Raw genomic sequence first — 20445 nt, forward strand, 5'->3', positions numbered from 1 at the left:
CTGCTGAGCCAGCTCTCCAGCCCGAGTCTGTTCTTATACAGTTTCCTTTTACTGTCTTCATAATTTGAAAATGTGTGTGGCACTGATTCACAAGTTTTAAAAACACATTGTTACAGTGATAAAATTACATGTATGTATGCCATGGTCTTCCTATACCCATTTGTCTTGTTACAGAGAAATGCTGTTTTTCATTTAGCTGATAATTTCTCTCTTCCATGAAGGTCCACATTGGTTACCTTCCCAACAAGCAAGTCCTTGGCCTCAGCAAACTTGCCAGGTAAGAATGAACTAATAGAATTGTTCCTATCTGCTGAGACCCTCAAAATTTCCTACCTTCACCTCTGTGGATCTAACTTAGAAAGTAATACTGTAACTTAAAAATCTGTGCTTGCATAGACAGCCCTATTTTCAACACTATGTCTCTGCCTTTTTCTCTTTCACTGCCTGTTCCTCTCTCCCCCGCCCATCATTGGCATATGAGCTCTTAGCTTTCTCTGCAGAGTTTTCCCTAACTGGAAAAGATCCAAGATTACCCCCAGCCCAGCCCTGGGTCTTAAAGGGAGGTTAGTTAACGGTGAGGGAAAGAAACATGTGCATGGGTCTAACTGCACGATCTTTATATTTTAGGGGACAGGGAATAGAAGAGCGTCTACATATATGGAGAACAGTGTCAAGTGTATTGTAGGAAAACTTTTGTGTTTATATAAGTCATATAGGCAAAAAGCACATCCAGCTGGGCGGTGGTGGTGCACGCCTTTAATCCCAGCACTCGGGAGGCAGAGCCAGGCGGATCTCTGTGAGTTCGAGGCCAGCCTGGTCTCCAAAGCGAGTTCCAGGAAAGGCGCAAAGTTACACAGAGAAACCCTGTCTCGAAAAACCAAAAAAAAAAAAAGCACATCCAGAAGACTGGCTTTGGTTTTTTACTCACAGTAAGGCCTAGTCTTTTTTTTTTTTTAAAAAGATTTATTTTTTTTTATTATGTATACAGTGTTCTGTTTGTATGTATGTCTGCACACCAGAAGAGGGCACCAGATCTCATTATAGATGGTTGTGAGCCACCATGTGGTTGCTGGGAATTAAAACTCGGGACCTCTGAAAGAGCAGTCAGTGCTCTTAACCTCTGAGCCATCTCTCCAGCCCGTAAGGCCTAGTCTTATGAAGACATGTCACATGCCTTCTACACTGATTCTCAATGAATGCAAGCAGAGGCTTTTGATTATCTCACTGTTCAAGATTTTCTGCCAGGTGTACTCTTTTATGCTCATGAACTGGACAGAAACAGCTAGAGACTACAAACTTCCTATTACTGAATTTTCTTCATTCTCATGGGTGCTAGAAAGGGCTTGGGGTGATGCAGCCTTCACATATTCTTTATTGGGGTTTCCCTCCGTTGTGAGTCCTGCATGTTATCAACAGAACTGGACTGATGGATACTTTCCAACACTGCTGACACAGGTAGGTTTTCTTTCTAGTGTGAGTAGGTTCATGCTTGTAAGGGTACAAAAAGAAAAAACAAAACCGAGTGACGGATTTCCCACATTGCTGTACAATACGGTTTCTCTCTACTGCACACTCATTTATGTATTGGGACGTTACTCATAAAACACATTCATGGGATTTCTGTCCACTGTGAACCCTTTCATGTGAATGAAAGAACTGGGACAAGTGAAGGGTTTCCCTTTTGCTTACACATAGGGTTTTTCTCCAGTATAAATTCTGTTACATTATAGAAAGAATTATAACCAGTGAAGGTTTTCCCACATTCCTTAGCTACATGGTATTTCTGTCTGGTGGGAATCATTTCATGTTTCAGAAAGCACTGAGGATAACTGAGGGGTTCTCACCCTCCTTGTGTTTATGTCTTCTGTCCGTGTTCCTGGTATTCATGGAACTGAATTTCAGTGGGCATACTTAGGGATGAATGACCAAGTGGGACTTCCGTACCCTCATTGTTCCTGCATGGTTTTACATGAGGAGGAGTTTTCTTATTCACTGTGTGGTCAGGAGATCAGGTAAAGGTTTCTCTGTATGGATCACCTTTTTTGTGTTCTGAGTCTCTCTACCACTTCATTGTAGCTTTCTTCTAGGGTTTTTGTGTTATTTTCAGTGTTCTGGCCTTTCCATTATTTTCTATTTCCAAGCTTTTAGAGTGTTGTGGTATCTTAACCAGGACTCTTGGAGATCTCACAGTAATGGGAGCCAAGCCACTTGGGAGCTCTGTTAGCATATGAACTGTGTGTTTTTAAACTTTTGGCAAACCTGCGTATGGGGCTTTGGCTTCCACTTGCTTTTCTTGGCATCTGTGCCTTGTGTATTTCTTGGGGTCCTGCGGGTTAGTCCATTCACTTCTCGGTCATTTGCCTCCTTGGATACAGGGCATATCACCCTTTACTTTGTTTACTCTCATCTTTTTTCCTTACATGTTCATGACTTCAAAAAACCATTTTTGAGCTGAATGTGGTGGCACACACCTTTAATCCCATCACTCAAGAGGCAGAGGCAGGTAGCTCTCCGTGAGTTCAAGGCCAGCCTGGTTTGTGTAGTGAGTTTTAGGACAGCCGAGACTATATAGAAAGACCCTGTCTCAAAAAATAAAACAATAACAAAATTTTTTTTCTCCCACTTTTATTTGGGATTTGGGGAGAAGAGGTGATGTGTATACTTGGTAATTTGTGTTTAACTGAAAGTCAGTGTGAGGGTTTGTGTTCATATATCTCTGCTAGGCCCTATCCATCAGTGTTTTATTTCCCCTAAATGTCCTTTTGTGTTTTAATTTGGTTTTATGGAGTTAGCAAATCTTAGGTTATCTGGAGAAATACTGAGGTGTGTGTGTGTGTGTGTGTGTGTTAGTTAAGAACCAAATGAAGTGGCAGGTAATGAATATGCAGTCATTGCATTTAAAGCTAAGTTTGAATCACTTGATTGAGGTTACAGTGACCTCAGTCACAATTGGAACAAATAAATCTCCATGACTGACTGTTGGCTTTGATGGGTTATAGTGAGATTTGCCATAGTCCTGAAGTGGTAGCCTTCATATTTTTCATTTCATTTTTGGAATCTACATAAACCTGTGGTGGTTTGAATGAAAATGTTTCCAATAGGCTCATGTGTTTGAACACTTGGTCCCCAATTGTTGGTACTGTTTGGGGGATCTAGGATGCCTGGACTTGCTGAAGGAAGTATGTTAATGGGGTTGGGCTTTGAGGTTTCAAAAGCCTCATGCCATTTCCAGTGTGCTTTCTGTGCTTTGGGCTTTTGGTTTAAAACGTGAGCTCTCAGATTACTGTTCCAGTTTCTGTGCCTGCCTGCTGCCATGCCTCCCCACCAAGATGGCAATGGACTCTTATCCCTCTGCATCCAAAAGGCCAAACTTATCCTTCCTGTTATAAGTTGTCATGGTCATGGTGTTTTATCATAGCAACAGAAAAGTAAGAGCAGTCTTCCCCCAGTCACTTACTCCCAAATAATAGTAAAAACAAATTTATATCAACTGCGAATAATAGTACCATCAGCATGCTTATTGTACACCATCATAGGTCCAGTGTTCTAGTGTTCTTTTTTCCATCAAGAATGCTAACTCTATGCTTTTATCATGGAAATTCTGGCACTGTTGAAACTGTAACAGACTGTCTATACAGCAAAGATGGAGTTGGGGGATGGCTTCCATACTTAAAAGAAGTTTCACAAAGCACTGTAAGCTTAGATGTGGTCTTTTTATTTCCCTCTCTTGGATGCTGAGGCTCAAGCCCAGGGCTTCATTCAGTCTAGGCAAGTGAATGGCTCTGCCACTGAGCCACACCCCCAAGACCCCTGAAGACCTTGATGACCATCCTCTAATCATGACTGACAGTATGAGCAATGGTTTCTAGGGCGATCCAGGGGGGTCATGGGATAAATGATGAGTCAGAGGCACAGGAGGACAATCTTGATTCTGTCCTTTCCCAGTGAAAAGATCTTAAATAGTTAATTCTTCTGGAAGCAGTACAAAGAAGCTGATTGTTCGTATGAGGATTTGCCATTGTGCTAATAGGATTAAAATTTAGGAATAAAACGGAGCACCAAACCAAGTCGTTGAGTGTGTGTTACTTTCATGTTTTGTAAAAAAAAAAAATTGAAAGAAAGAGTCTGTTAAAGAGAAAAGTCAACTGAGATGTTTATCCAACTGCCCATTTCTTTTAGGAAGTAAAAATACTCAGAGAATGAGGAGTAATACAGAAAACTACATCTTAGCAAAACCTTACTGTTCATTTTAATCTTGGGTGTGAAGTTTGTTGTGTGCTCACCTTTAAATGCATGACCTTTCCCTTCCTGTAAAGTCAAATATCAAGCAGGGAAGCCTTAAGTAACAGGAAGACACCAGAAGTGAGTTGGTTTGGTTCTAGGGGAAGTCTAGAGTAAACTCACATCAAATAGAAATTCTCTTTGTTGCTAAAAATCTGTTTGTTTTCTTACCTTAGAACAATTGAATGAATATAATCAAATCTCGAATTTGGAATTGTAGTTCCAGGGGATAGCCTTGGCTAACTTGTGCATTGAGTTACCTGGTGTGGAAGGGCTCTCTAGGTCAGCTACTGCCATGGCCAGAGAGAAGGAAACAGCAGGAGAGTGAATGTGACGAGGTAGCTGTAGCCACAGAAATGTCCACCCTCATGCTCAGGGTCCTGGGTTCAATCCAAAGTGCCCCAAACAGGTTTGCTTTGAAACTCTAAGTTCAGAGGAACCATGGTAACAGTGGTGTGCCGGTGCTAAGAGAGCCAGAGGCAGAGTGATGCACAGAATCCTAAATGGGGGAGACTTTCGAAGGTGGGGTCAATGCCTAGACCAAGGCAAATGAGAGCGTGGGAGAGAGGCATGCTGCAGTGTGTGCAGTCAGATTCAGTAACAGAAATAGGGGATTTAACTCACGGGTGATGCCGATATACTGTAAAGTTGGTTTGGCTACAAAAGGATTAAAAACTGTGACACTGTGCCCAACACTACAGCTTCTTTATTTTTAGTTTATGTCTGAGAATGTTGGGCCTGTATTTGTGTCTGTGTACTACATGTATGCCTGGTGCCCATGGATGCCAGAGGAGGGCATCAGATCTTCAGGAACAGGAGTTACAGATGGTTTTGAGCCACCATGTGGGTGCTGGGAAACAAACCCGGGTCTTCGACAAGACCAACAAGTGCTCTTAACCGCTAAGCCATCTTTCTGACTCCTTAAAGAATTTTTTTTTCTGGTTTTTTTGAGACAGGGTTTCTCTGTGTAGCTTTGCGCCTTTCCTGGATCTCGCTCTGTAGACCAGGCTGGCCTTGAACTCACAGAGATCCGCCTGCCTCTGCCTCCCGAGTGCTGGGATTAAAGGCGTGTGCCACCACCGCCTGGCAAGAATTTTTTTAAAAAGTGTTTTGAAATTTCTTGACATCTTTTAGTTCCAAAAACCTAATTTACTGGGCTTTAATCCCAGCAAGGCAGACTTCTGTGACTTCCAGGCCAGCCTGCTCTATCCAGCAAATTCTAGGCCAGCAAAGGCTGCATAGTGAGAACCTGCCTCAAAAAAAAAAGCATCCTACTTCCTTTTCAGGGCCACATTGCATTTCTTTGACTGATTCATTCACTTGCCCAGCTTTTCACACAGGTGAGTATACTTGGCAGTTTGAGACTGTTGTCAAAATCAGGGAGCATTTGGTGATGTATTTCAATATATTGTTTTTGCACATTTAATCTACCAACAAGATAAGTTACTAGAACAGAACTTTCTGGATTGAGGTAGCTGAAGTTTTGGTGTTGCTGAATTGTCCCCCAAAAGGTCACACCAATTTATCCCCTGAGAGTAGACTAGGGGAGTGTGCTTCTAACTCCACATGGTGACTCAAAACACTTTGAACTCTGTACCAACAGATAAAGAAAAAGATGTTTCTCTCTCTGTCTCTGTCTCTTTCTCTCTGTCTCTCTCTCTCTGTCTCTCTGTCTCTTTCTCTCTGTCTCTCTGTCTCTCTCTCTCTCTTACTTTTTTTTTCTCGAGACAAAGTTTCTCTATGTAATAATCCTGGCTATGTTGGAACTCGTAGACCAGGCTGGCAGAGATCCACCTGCCTCTGCCTCCCGAGGGCTTTGGTTACAGGAGTGTGCCACCATTGTCTGGCATTATCTATTTTTTAAAAACTATGATTTATTTCTTCTATCCCCACCCCATTTGCCAAGCTGGGGACTGTACTTCGGGCCTTTTACATGCTAGACAAGAACTCTACCACTGAGCTACCCCCAGCCCATTTTGCACTTCTTTAATTGCATAAGGTTGATTTTTTTTCCCCCAGAAAGGCTCTAATTTTTCATTGGTTTACATACATGTTGTTGTTTTCCACATATGGGAGAGAACATAATACTTGGTTTTTTGTATATAATTTATATCATTTACTATGGTGACTTCCAATTTCATCTGTTTTCTTGCAAATGATAACATTGTAGTCTTCTTTAAGGTTGAATAATACTCTGTCATATGTGTGTGTATATACATATGAATATATACATGTATATATATGTCTGTTCATCTGTTAACAGGCACCTAGGCTTATTCCATAACTTGGCTATTACAAATAGTTCCATGATAAACGTGGTATAGAGGTATCTCTTTTGTATATTGGTGTCTCTCCTAGGTGGATTGTATTGTGTATGTGAAGTTTCTGAGGGACTTCCATTCGGTCCTCCATCATGGATGTGGTAGTCAGCATACCCACTGATATTGTGTAAAGGTCCTTATTTCCCTACATCTGCCTAAGGCTTTATTTTTGTTGTTGTTTTTCTGATCATAGCCATTCTGATTAGAACAAGATGGAATCTCCTTGTAGTTTTGATCTAGATTTCCTTAATGGTTTTCCTTTTTATCACTAAGTTCTACAGCTCTTTAACTTTTCACATGTGTCAATGCTTTTCATCTGTCTCTTGATTTTGCTTTACAGGTTTTTGTTTGTTGGTATTTGCTTTTTGTTTTTGAGACAGGATCTTGCTACATAACTAAGGGTAGCCTCACACTGTGTAACTGGGCCTGGCCTTGAACTTGGAATCCTCCTGACTCAGTCTTGGAGTGCTGAGACTACAGGCCTGCACTGCTGTGCCTGGCTCTGCAGTATTCTGTTTCCATAAAGAAACTTTATAAACTGTTCTCTGGTCATGAGCTCTGTACTAGTTTGTATGGCTTCAGGCTTTATTTTATGTTCAAATCTTTGTTACATCTTGATGTATTTGGGGCCAGGAATGAGAAAGAAGCTGTTCATTGCTCCTGGATGCTCCTTGCCTCCTCCAGCTCCCGTCTTCTGCCTAGCATGTCCTTGCTGCCGCCCTCTGCTGAGCCTCTCTCCTCTTCCTCCTGGATTGTCTATGAAGGTCCTGACTCTACTCTGACTCTTCTAAGGGTCCTTGAATCTGGTCACGAGTGCTGCTGTAATGTTATTTCTCAAGTGCAGATTTAATTATGCTGTCCCTTTTGTGACTACCCATTGATTTTAAGACAAAGTTCAAGATCTTTGGAATAATTGAGAAAACTCCCAGAGAATAGAAGTTACAAGTCCAAACATTGAAAATACTGAATCAGAGATTCCTGGCTGAGGGGATCCATGATAATATTTAGGAATGAGAGCAACATGGCAAAAGGTTACCTTAAAAGCCTCAAAAATCTTCTTGTTCTTCTTGAGGCAGGGTCTTACTTGTAGTTCAGGCTGGCCTAGAACTCATGGCAGTCCTCTTACATCAGCCTCCTGAGTGCTGGGATGGCAGGGGTCAGTCACCATGTCCAACAAGAGTTTAAAAAGCATTATAAATGGGTTTTCAAAGATGAGGCAAGAATGCAGTACGTTGGAAGCCAGGAGAGCTGCACATGAAAATGACGACAGAGGAAGTCAGATTAATGTTTCAGTAAAGGAGGGTCAGAGCTGCTCGGTTTTGTGAGTAGTCCTTCCTTGTTGACTAACCAAAATAACCACTCATTTTTGATGTATTAATAAATTCACAGAATGGTGTGGAGGTGCATACCTTTAATCCCAGCACTCAGGCAGGAAGAGCTCTATGAGTTCAAGGCCAGCCTGGTCCATGTAGTGAGTTTCAGGGCAGGCAGGGTTACAAAGAAACACACTCTCTCAAAACAGCCAAGAATTCATAGGAGAACCTGTAAGGTTGCTTGAGTAAAGTGATGGTGTCACCACTCCTGATAACATAGCCTGATGAGACTCGGTAATAGTTACAGATTGAGCTCATTTACAAATATAGTTGCACAAATTCTGAATGTGAAAACTTTACTCTAACATGTTAGTTGCACTGCTGTTTTCAGACCCAACAAGCCTCATTCTTATATAAGTGCTTTACACTAGTATCAGCAACCACTCTCACAGAGGTACGGTGAATGAGGTTGTGGATGACTGCCTGGTCCTGTGTATGGGCGGTCATGCTTTGGGGATGCATAATCACCTGCAGTGAGAATGTGTAGGACTTAGCACCTAGCCCTAGTCTGTCCACATGCCACATCCGAGGAGGGCTGTGATCCTTGATTAGGAAGAGCAGGAAGAAGCACCCACAGGTTCATATTCCCAAAGCCCTGGGCAGCTTTCAAAAGGCCCGAAGCGGGTGGTGCAGTTGATGGTGATGGAGAGATGGCTCTGTCCCACAGTCTCTAAATATTTCGATACTTTACAAGTCCAAGTTTTCTTTACAAATCCAACATCTCTTTAAAAGTTCAACGTCTCTCAACTGTGGACTCTGGTTGGAAAAAAAAATCAAAAACTAGATACATATTTTCATACTCTAAGAGGGAAGAACCAGGGCACAAGCAGGGCACAGGTCCATTCAGGTCAAAGCAAAGCACAGTGCAGCAGTGTGAAGTTCAGTGTCAGGTATCTGGGACTCACATCTAATGGACCTCAGAGGCTTGAGCAGCTCCATCCATCCTCCATCCATCCACTCCACGGCACACATGTGAGTCTAACAGGCCCTGTGGCTCCACTCACAGCTGCTGCTGCCCTTGGTGGTCATCCTGTGGTACTGGCCTCTCCAAAATGCTGGGGTCTCTGTTGAGGCTGGGCTGCACTTTCACCAATGGCCTCCTGTGCTCCTTTCAGGGACTCTGACCCTGCTACAGGGTGCCAAGCCTCAACTTCTTTCCATGACCTTTTCAACCCCAATCCTGGGGCTTCTACTGCAACTGAGGCTACACCTTCATCAATGGCCTCTCCTGGCCTCTCAGTGCCAAGCCTCAGCTGCCCTCCAAGACCCTTTCATGCCTTCAAAACCAGTAGAACATGGGAGACTCCTATACATGACCAAGTTCGGCTGCCAGCACGTGATGCAGCCTCGGGCCCGTCTGGGTTATGGCTTCTGTGTGCTGACCCTAAGGAAACACTCTCAGGACATTTCCCTCAATGATGCTGGTCTCTTCTGAATCACAACTCATTCTTCAGCCCTGGCTGACCTGTGTGGATTGTCTCTGCAAAGTAAAGGTTTCACTTCAGTGGGTCTAGTCTCTTGTTGATCACAGCTGATTCTTCAACTCCAGCTTACTAGACACTATAGATTCTTAATTCAAAATATCACATGAATGGCCCCGATAGACATGGATTCATTCTGAAACCTCACAGACTTGGCTTCTATTGCCTGCATCGTTCTCAACATTGTCTTCGAAGTTCCCACAACATCTCATGAGGCACTGAATAGTCACTGGCTTTTCCAGGTCAAAGTTCCTAAATCCTTCACAAGCCTCCTATGACAACATGGTCATGTCTGTCACAGTAATAGTCCACTCACTGGGACCAGTTTTGGTCTTTTTTAGGACTACTACTCCTGTGATAATACAAAATACTCAAAAGCAAATTGGGGAGGAATGGGTTTATTTCATCTTAGAACTTTTATGTCATATCCTATCACCTAAGGAAGTCAGGGCAAGGACTCAAGGTATGCACCTAGAAGCAGGAACGGAAGCGGAGACTGTGGAGGACCTTACTTAATGACTTGTTCCCCATGACCTGCTCAATCTGTTTTCTTATTACTACCCTGGACCACCTGCCCAAAGATGGCACTGCCCACAATGAGCTGGATCCTCCACCATCAACCATTAATCAAGGAAATGCCCTATAGACTTTCCTATAAGTCAAACTTGTGGGGACATTTTCTCAATCATGATTCTCTCTTCCCAGCTCTATCTATGTTTATATCAAGTTCTTCCCAGCTATATCTATATTTATATCAAGTTAAGAAAAATCAAAGAGCACACATGCTTCTTAACTTGAAAAACAAATAAATTAATAATTATAAGCTCTCTGAGCACAGGGAACATCTTTGCCACATAACCACATAGGTACTCAGTAAACATCTACATGAATGATGTACCCTCTGCCTCCCAGTGCTGGGAATGGAACCCAAGGCCTTGTACATACTAGGCAAGTGCTCTACCACTGATCTATACATCCAGCCATATGGATGGGCCTCTTGATATGAAAGCAACTCATCACTAGAAATAGGCAAGCACTTTAGGTGATTTTAAAAATGTCAGAGACAGTCCTGTTAAAGTGTAGAGTGGAACATGGACACCCAGTGTTACCACCATTTGCCTAATATTACATCCTCAATTCTACTTAAGGAAAAGAAATGCTAAAAAGAGCTTTTAACTATAAATCAATGACATCTCCTACTTATTTGATAAACTAATCACCTAAAAAAACACTGTCAGAAGAAATATATACAAAAATTTAGCTCAGTAGCTCCTGTCTCTGGTTTTAAAAAACCACTCTTTTTGCTCAAACTAAAACAATATCCTATCTCTTCAACATTTTAAACTACTGGGCCTAAGAATCAGAGTGCTTCTTGCCATGAAGGGTCCCCAGATTGGGCGGTAAACTTGATGGTATTCCTGCAACTGAGTGTATCCATGATAGATAAAAAGGAGCAATTTGCCAGAGGGGTGTGTGTGTGTGTGTGTGTGTGTGTGTGTGTGTGTGTGTGTGTGTGTGTGTGTGTGTGTGTGTGTGTGTGTGTGAGAGAGAGAGAGAGAGAGAGAGAGAGAGAGAGAGAGAGAGAGAGAGAGAGAGAGAAAGAGAAGTGACTCTTAGATGGAGGGGTGTGTGTGTGTGTGTGTGTGTGTGTGTGTGTGTGTGTGTGTGTGATAAAATGTCTCATAGAAGAAGTGACTCTTAGATGGAGTTCAAATCATGAGCAATCAGTAATGCTTTAAAGCAAAGGTCTGTAGTCTGACTCACCACCTTCAACGTGGGCTCTCCCTCTCTGCCACCTGGAAGGTCTCATTGTCAGGCCAGAGCCTCTCGTGTATTTAGGAGAGCATTAATCCTGTGAAATACTTATATAAACCTTCGTAAAGAAATGCCTGAAGAAATCTAATCTGCTATAATCTGATTACTGTAATAGATTTAGCTGGTTCAGTAGTTGGCCTACTATTAATTAACAAATGCCTTTTTATTTTTAACTTGAACTTTAAGCTCTGATAAGACAATATGATTAATTAGAGCGCTCGAGACTTAGCCTGAAATTGACGAGCGGGGAGCATCAAGGCTTGTTACTCCTCTGTAATTACGTTTTTCCTGAGCGAATGCTGCACTAGAACTTGCTGGTTCTCCCTGTCTCTCTTCAGGGACAGAGGAAGCAGAGCCGAGGTGTGACCGGTGGTCTCTGCTTGAATGTGTCTCTCCCTTCTTCCCATAAGCCTCCCTCCGGCCTGCATTCCCCCATTGCTGCCACAGAGTCCCTTTTCTCTCACGAGGAAGGTTTGCCAAATTCATTTCCAGTGTGTGACTAACTGAAACGATTCTTTCTTTTCTAGGATTGTAGAAATCTATAGTAGAAGACTACAAGGTAAATATTTACAGTCCTCAGTTGCAGAAAACATTTCCCTTTAGAACAAAGACCCTTACTCAGTTAGAAGTGTAATAAATGGTCAGAAATGGAGCCCTCCGAGGGAGGTACATGAAAGTCTGTTTAAACCTGTAGAGGAAGCCCTGTCATGCTTTTCTATCCCTACTATGTGTATGCACGCGTCAACAATAACAAATCAGACCGTACACATTTGAACAAGGATGGGCTCATATGTGATCCGCCTCACTTCCCTCCCATTGCCTTTTCATTTAACACATGTTGAACAACTCCCACACCTCACACCCCTAACCATGTCATTCACTTCTGTGGCTGTTTCAAATTCCATTGTGTGAACTAATCCGCTAGCCAGTCTTCGCCCTGGTAGACATTTGGGGATTTTTGTCAGTTTTCCGACATTGGCACAATTCTCAGAAATGCATTCAAAGACAAGCTCTTTTTGTCAGCAAAAGAAATTGAATTATTTAGGTTCCAACACTGGTTTTCAACAGTCCAGCAGTTAGCTTCCATACTAACTCTGCTGAAATGCAATTAATTCTTCACTCCACTCTACATCTATAGAGATGCTTGTGAGCCGTACATCTATAGAGATGCTTGTGAGCCGGTATCGGTTTTCTTGATGCACACAGAAGAGATACTTGCTGCTCAAGTCCCTCCCCTGCAGAGGCACTGGGGGACCAGGGGTCTCCCTAGGACCTGTAGTGCTTGTGAGGACACAGACCTGGGACTTCTTCAAGACTTAGCAGATAGAATAATCATGGAGAAAGCTGGCATGTCTTAGATGTTAAATCCCACAGACGTCTGCTTTGTAAGATCACAAATCTTCCAGCTGTTTGTGTCTGGCTTTTAAACCCAGCTCTCTGTCACACTCCACAGTTCAAGAGCGCCTCACCAAACAAATTGCGGTGGCCATCACAGAAGCCTTGCAGCCTGCCGGTGTCGGGGTAGTGATTGAAGCAACGTAAGTCCAAACCGCCTTTGATAATGTCTCAGTGGTACCAGCAGCGACCTCCACCTCTTGGGCCGCTCAGCTTCTCTAGGACAAGCAAGGATCACTTGCTGCTGCTGGTGGCCCCCACCCACAGGCCTGCAGCTGCTTTTCTCCGTCCTCACTGTGGTGCTGACCAAGGAGCCAGGGGATAGAAAGGGGATTTTTGTTTTGTTTTCAGTCTTCTTTGAATCCTGTGTACGTGTGTGCCAGTGGCATTTGTGGAGGCCATAGGTAGAGTTGCAGGTAGTTGTGAGCCTCTTGAAATAGATCCTAGGAACCAAACTCGGGTCATTTGATGTTCTCTTAATCACTGAGCCATCTCTCCAGCCCCTGGTTTTTGTTTTTCCCTTTTGTGAGAACTTTGGAGCTCTTGGGAGTCGTGTGTATCGTTGTGAAATTCTGTGTGTGCAGTCAGTATTTTTGTGTCTTGCCTTTTTCCTTAGCTTTTTTTGTGAGTGCATGTTTGCCAAATAGAAAAAAAAAAGTAAGAATTGGTGCAAAGGGCACTGAAGACACTTTTTAAAAAGAAGAACAGTATTTTCTATTTTTCAATTTAACTGTTAACCGAGGTTTTAGTAAGCATGGAAACAATCTGCTGATGATCTACAGCATGGTATCTTGATAGCTGTAAGGCTGCACTGGTTAAATTGGGGTTAACTGTCCCTATTCCCCAGACACTCATCATCCCTCTATAAGAAAGGCAATTCAAATGCCTCCTCCTGCTTCTGAAGTAATGCAAACACTGTTGTCATCTCCACTCACCCGACTCTGCGGCAGCAGGTCAGGATTCTCACTGGATTTAGCTGTGACTTCAAGCGCATCTACCCAGCTCGGTGCTTCCGGCCTCTGGGAAGCACTGTTGCTGTTCTGTTCCATGAGGTCAACTCCCTCAGATCCCACATCGGAGTGCGAGATTTCTGTGTCTGCCTTATTTCACTCCTGTCAGGATCTGCAGACACTCTTGAAGCTGGAGTGAGTTATGAGAATTCCTCGATTGTGTAGACAGTTCTCCTCATGCTATGGAGTCCCCGAGCTCGGCCCTGTCTATGCTGTCCAGCTCCACCATGTTGCTTAGACACACTGACCACTTTTACCTTCATTCTGCTGGCAAGCTTAGTGTCCTGGAGTATTTATCTCTCAAGACACTGTCGTTGGCACGGTGCCATCATGGTCCTGAGGGTGGATTAATCATGATTTCTGAATCTCTTTTGATTTAGAACTTTTGTGCTTCTTCAACCAGGAAGAACATTTGGCTTTTCCCTTCTGATTAGACTCAACTGCAAACAGGAATAAAAGCTGTATGACATAAAATGATTCAAGAAAATGCTTAATATTTTCCTAAGAAGGGATGTTTTGACACGGTTGATAACGGTGAACTGGAATTAGTCTTTGTCCTGCTTTTTATTTACTAAAAATAAGACAGGACTGTCTATGCCTTTCAACCCGCCCTGTCGTCTTGTTTTATAGACACATGTGTATGGTCATGCGAGGCGTGCAGAAAATGAACAGCAAGACTGTCACCAGCACCATGCTGGGGGTGTTCCGGGAAGACCCGAAGACTCGGGAAGAGTTCCTCACGCTCATCAGGAGCTGAATGAACTTCAGTGTGCACATAGGACCTGGTTCGCAGACCCCACTGCTACCGGCGTTATCTGTCTCAATCATTCATTCCAGTTTCAATTGGTACAGATGTGGATTTTGTTTATCACCATGAATTGTATTTAATAATTATTTATAGGTATGTCCAATAAAAGTAATTAACTAAGGGGTGAGCCTTCTGCTTTCTTCTTACCACCTCCTTAGTGGCCATGTTTAAAGTGAGCTGCCAAGAGTATGGGTTTTCCACATTGACCACTGCCATCAGATCCCCCAGGATGCTGTCAAGGAGGAGAGCTCATGCATTGCTCGGAATCATAGCTGACTCATTAGCAGAGGGCACTGGACATTCAAGGGACTGTGGCCTCTGCGCCATCTTCTCACCTCCAGTGGACACAGTAGAATGCGGAAGGACGTGCTGGGGACAGTGACTGTACAGAGAGCATCGCTCTCTGCATTCCAAGACCACAGACTCCTCTCTGCTTTGATCATGTGTGTGAAGCCACCAGTGACGTTTTTACTCTGGATATAGTTATTAACTGTCTGCCTGTCACATTAGTCTCTGAGGGAAGGTGGCGGGACAGCTGTCTTAACTTTGCTAGGAGTTAAAAAGGCACCTTCTATATTTTAAGTTTGGAGTAGATGGAATTCATGGATGTAGAGGGTTGACTCTGTGCCTTGAGGAGAATATTGCACCCTTTGGAGTGTAGGTACTTTTTCCATCGTTTAGGAAAAGCCATTACTTCATAAGTTTATAAGTGCCAACTCTGCACATAACTAGCCCTTGTCAATTTCCTGTTAGAAGGTCTTGGGAGTTTGTTTTGTCTATTCCGAGGAGATGCTTTCAAGGCATTTTCAAAAACTCTTATGAAGTGTTTTTCTAAATATTTCCAGGATCTTTTGCAACTGCCTATCCTGTCCGCTCTGTAGACTCTTAGCTCCTCAGAACTGGAAGGAGCATGGACTGGGCTGAGGGAGGCCTGCATGGGGGCTGTGCCCACTGCACTGGCCAAGCCACGCTGCTGCTGCTGCTACTGGCGTCTGTGCAGATGCACTGGGGACTTCGGTCTCGTTTCTTTCTTGTCGGTGTGTCTTCGGAACAAGTGGGTTTGGATGGTGAAGCTGTTCAGAAGCTTGGCTTCTTACCACTTACTTTCAGTATCCTCCATGGGGCCAGTGTGGGCCAAGTGAAAGCGCAGCATCCAGCTCCCCGCACACACATGAGCGTAGCTGTTCCATGATGAGGTCTCCCACTGGCTGACACAGTGCTCTCTCCATGTGTCCCTGCAGCCCTACCACTGCCACTTGGACACTCATCAGCTTATGATGAAGCAAGATGACAGAGCTGGCTTTTTATTATTATTATTATTATTATTATTATTATTATTATTATTATTATTTTATCTTTACCTTTCCCTGGCACTTTCTATATTTAGAATTTCTAAAGTACAGTCGGGTTGATTTGGAGTTCCCTTTCAAATCTAACCTGATTACAGTGTCAGCCCACTTACTATTCAGACATTTCTAGGTAGAATGCTAAGTATTCAACTCATGTTTGGTATTTTCAAATAAAACAAAGCTAATGTGAATTGACTTATAGAACCAAAGAAATTGTTAGCCATACCTTCATCTTTTGGGGGTGATCATTTATATTCCTTCTGAATTCCTCTGTTGGCTCATTCCCTAGAAGTTCTTAACAAAGAGCCTGACCTGGCCACAGCCTAGTCTCCTCAGTACCTGCTAAGTGACAACCTTGTCTGTCTCACTCTGGTCTGCAGTGCTTCAAAATTCCTTTTCACATCCGTGACTCTGAGTCCATCTGGGGGATTTTTAAGAAGCTGATGTATTTACATGTACTGTTCAATTACATGGTTTGGATTTTCTGTATGTGTATGTATGTACCTGAAGTTGGTTCTATTTAAATGATTAAAGTATTATAATTTTGTTCCTGTGAATGCTTCTTTTTCTATCACCAGTATAAATATAGCGTATCAATTAATTTGATTGTTGTGGTTCTGTTTAGCTAAAATACCCATCGTTAAGGTGAAGGCTTTGTTTATCCAGTAAAGTGTGAGAGTCCACATCTCCATGAGTATGCAGTGTGAGGCTCTGATAGTTCCTCTTTGGTGTATGATGGTGTTACTCTTCCAGCCTCTTGCTGATATTGGGGAGTGGGGGAGGTCTGGGGCAGGTGCAGCCTCCTGGGGACAGGCACTGCTCCTGTGTGAGACGCTGATGAGGAAGGAAGGTGGCCAGGGCAGGAAGTGCACACGGTGAGTGAGGTGCAAAGGGTTTTCCTGGCTTTTTTCTGCTCTGTGTCCGAGTCCATGTGTCTTCTTACTCATGGTCTCCCGTATTGCTCTCCCCGACAGTGGCTCCAGCCCTCACTGGTTTTTGTGTGTCTAGGTGCCAGGCACTGGACTTACAATACCCTGCACGTGTTGAGTGTTCAATCTTGCCATTCTGAGGAATGCTCACTGGTATAAAATAACTCCCCAAACTGAAATGCTCAACTCAGCCCAATCTGTTGGCCCTGAGATTTTTCTCTGAAGCATGTATAAGTCCTTGGTCACCCAAAGTTGAAAGAAAAGCTTTCCAGAGACAGTGCATGCCTTTAAACCCTGCGCAAACTAGGCAGAGGCAGGTGTATTTCCATGACTCCAGGGACATCCAGGGGCTGCACAGTGAGACCTCCTGTCTCAAAACCAAAATCAAAACAAGGCTTTCTACCAACCTATTATGACGGGCATGGGTCCTTCACAGGCAGTGAGAAGAGGAAGCCTTAGGAGATGAGTTCAAGGGGAAGTGAATCTGTAACTACCATACTTTCCCCAGAGAAAACTGGCTTGTTTTATTTTTTGTTATTGTGCAAAATAAAACATGTACAGCAGTAGAGATACTACAATATGAGCCCCACATACCTCTTCCAACTTCTGACATCTTGTGTATAACGGTTACACCTCCCATCCCTACTGGACTGTTGCAAGACAATTCCCAGGCACTGTTTTTCCTCCTCCTCTCCTTCCTTTTTCTTCCTTTCTTCTTCCTCTTCCTTCCCTCCTCCTCTGTATAGAACATTACTTTAAGGTGTGTTACTTTTGTTTATGTTGCATTTGTTTAACTTTGTAAAGCTGTGTTACTGTGCCTGTCTAAAACACCTGATGGTCTAATAAAGAGCTGAATGGCCAATAGGGAGGCAGGCAGAGTGGATAAATAGAAGGAGAAATCTGGGAGAAAGAGAAGAAGTAGTCAGAGATGGGGGAGGACTCCAAGGGCCAGCCACCCAGCTACACAGCCAGCCATGGAGTAAGAGTAAGATTTACAGAAGTAAGAGAATGGGAAAAGCCCAGAGGCAAAAAGTAGATGGGATAATTTAAGATAAGAAAAGCTGGCTAGAAACAAGCCAAGCTAAGGTCAGGCATTTATAATTAAGAATAAGCCTCTGTGTGATTTATTTGGGAGCTGGTAGTTGGCCCCCTTGAAGAGTAAAAACCCCCAACAACACTCTTCCTTTCTTCCTCCTGCTTCCTTCTTCTCTTCTTCCTCCTCTTTCTTTTTCCTCCTTGCCCTCCTTTCTTCTCTGGTTCTGCTCTTTTGAAGCAGGCTTCAGTTTTAAAATATCTGCCATGTGACTTCTTTACCTTCAACTTAGAGGTTTGCTTGGCTGCCAAGATTTTGGTTAAGGTGGAAGGTTATGTTAGAACTGGAGATAAGGATGTGTACAAGACTTTGCATCTCTTCTAGGGCCTATCCTGCTGTAGCTAGAGTTTTCCTGCCTTGCCCACAGTCAAGACAAATCTCTGTTACCTGCCAGTCCCACAGCCGTTCAGGCCCAACCAAGTAAACACAGAGACTTATATTGCTTACAAACTGTATGGCTGTGACAGACTTCTTGCTAACTGTTCTTATAGCTTAAATTAATCCATTTCCATAAATCTATACCTTGCCACGTGGCTCGTGGCTTACTGGCGTCTTCACATGCTGCTTGTCATGGCGGCGTCTGGCAGTGACTCCTTCTGCCTTCCTGTTCTTTCTTTTCTCCTCTCTGTTAGTCCCGCCTATACTTCCTGCCTAGCCATTGGCCAATCAGTGTTTTATTTATTGACCAATCAGAGTAATTTGACATACAGACCATCCCACAGCATCCCAGGGAACTTCAAGAATTAGCTTGGGAGGTAGGAGTACTTGGATTTCTCCACCTTGCCTTTAGTCTCATTTTGGTGACCCTCTGAGCAGGAATATCTGGCTTTGGCTGGGGGTGGGGTGAGATAGGGGTGGGTGGAAGGAGAGAAACACTTCAAGACTCCTATCTCTGTCTCCCTGCCTTCCTCCCTCCCTCTTCCCCTCCTCCCTTCCCTCTCCCTGCAGTACTGTGGATTGAACCTGCGGCCTCTATAGTCAAGGCAAACACTGTAGCACTGATCTCCAGCCCCAGCCCTCCAGTAGCCTCTTCCAGTCTCTCCCTCAGAGTGTAGCAATGCCCTTGTGAGTCACATGGGGTGGACCTCCCCCGTGTGTGGTCCTCCTAATGGTCTGCTTTCCTTTCTTCATTCTTCCACTTGTTTTGAGCAACATGTGCACAGCTATGTCCTTTTGGGAACTCCCTTAGCTTCTGGAACTGACTCTGCTGGCCAGGGAAGTGGGTTTGATGGTTAGTGAGCACTGGGAAGGCTGGGCTGAGGGGATCTTGTGCTGTGATGCCTGGGCTTGGTGAAAACCTCCAGAGGTTGTTCATTATTTTTTTCTGACTTTAGGAGGTGGGATTCTTCCTCTCCTGCCCCTTGCTGGATCTTCACACTTGAAAACACTCTGAACAGGCAGACAAATAAGATGTTTTTGGTTTGTCTTTTTTTGTGGGTTTTTTTTTTTTCTACTACATATGTGGTGATGCTAGGTTTTATTTTTGTTTGTTTTTTTTTGTTTTGTTTTTTTTGTAGACTGTTCTGTCTTGACTGAAAATTTCTTTATGCAGGTTTTTCTTTCTTTTCTTCTTTTTCTTTTGTTTGTTTGTTTGTTTTTCTCTTGACGGTTTTTTTCTCGTAGAAATACAAGGAAATTCAGAGAGATACACTGAATAGCATGGAGGAAAGCTGAAAAAGTTGGGGCTGGGGAGATACTTTTGTGGATAAAGTGCTTGCTGCATAAGAATGAGGACCTAGGAAGGATGCATGGATCACCCAGTGAAGGAGAAATAGATCTACATGAGCAAACTGGGGATGAGGTGGGGGGGTAATGGAGGGCAAGGGATGGGGGATGAGAACATAAGGGAACGGGAGGTTTGAGCAGGAACAGGGACAGAGTGGGAGAGCAAGGAAAGAGATACCATGATAAATGAGGACATCATGGGAATAGGGAGAAACAGAGTGCTAGGGAAGTTCCCAGGAATCCACAAGGATAACCCCACCTTAGACTACTGGCAATAGTCGAGAGGGTGCCTGAACTGGCCTGCTCTGGTGATTAGATGGCTGAATACCCTGACTGTCATCATAGAGCCCTCATTCAGTGACTGATGGAAGCAGATGCAGAGATCCACGGCTGGGTGCCAGGCTGAGTTCCAGGAGTCCAATTGATGAGAGAGAGGAGGGATTCTATGAGCAAGGGACATCGAGATCATGATGGGAAAATGTACAGAGACGACCAGCCAAACTAGTGGAAATGCATGAACTGTGGACCAATAGCTGAGGAGTCCCCATGGTACTGGACTAGGCCCTCTGGACAGGCAAGACAGCTGTTTAGCTTGAACTGTTTAGGGGACCCCCAGGCAGTGGGATTGGACCCGTTCCTGCTACATGAGCCAGCTTTTTGGAGCCTAGTGCCTATGATGGGACACTTTGTGCAGTCTTGGTGCAGAGAGGAGGGGCCTGGACCTGCCTCAACTGAGTGTACCAGGCTCTGCTGACTCCCCACGGGAGACCTTGCCTTGGAGGAGGTAGGAATGGAAGGTGGGTTGGGGGGGAAGGCTGGGGGCGGGAGGAGGGAGGAGAGGGAGATCTGTGGTTGGTATGTAAAA

At 43.9% G+C, this 20445-nt stretch overlaps 1 protein-coding gene across 1 annotated transcript in view; it reads left to right on the top strand.

Annotated features, from left to right (window-relative positions):
• Gch1 (GTP cyclohydrolase 1) overlaps window positions 1–16380 on the top strand; it is a 38014-nt gene extending 21634 nt beyond the window's left edge. The window contains exons 3-6 of the mRNA XM_052733420.1: window positions 222–277; window positions 11799–11830; window positions 12725–12809; window positions 14307–16380. Of these exons, the coding sequence (XP_052589380.1) occupies window positions 222–277; window positions 11799–11830; window positions 12725–12809; window positions 14307–14433 (300 nt within the window). The 3' untranslated portion in view covers window positions 14434–16380. The remainder of the gene's footprint in view (window positions 1–221; window positions 278–11798; window positions 11831–12724; window positions 12810–14306) is intronic.
• Window positions 16381–20445: the final 4065 nt, after the last annotated feature.

Source organism: Peromyscus californicus, unplaced genomic scaffold, assembly GCF_007827085.1.
Source record: "Peromyscus californicus insignis strain IS unplaced genomic scaffold, ASM782708v3 Scaffold_12__1_contigs__length_115047231, whole genome shotgun sequence".
In the NCBI taxonomy this organism is placed as follows: domain Eukaryota; kingdom Metazoa; phylum Chordata; class Mammalia; order Rodentia; family Cricetidae; genus Peromyscus; species Peromyscus californicus.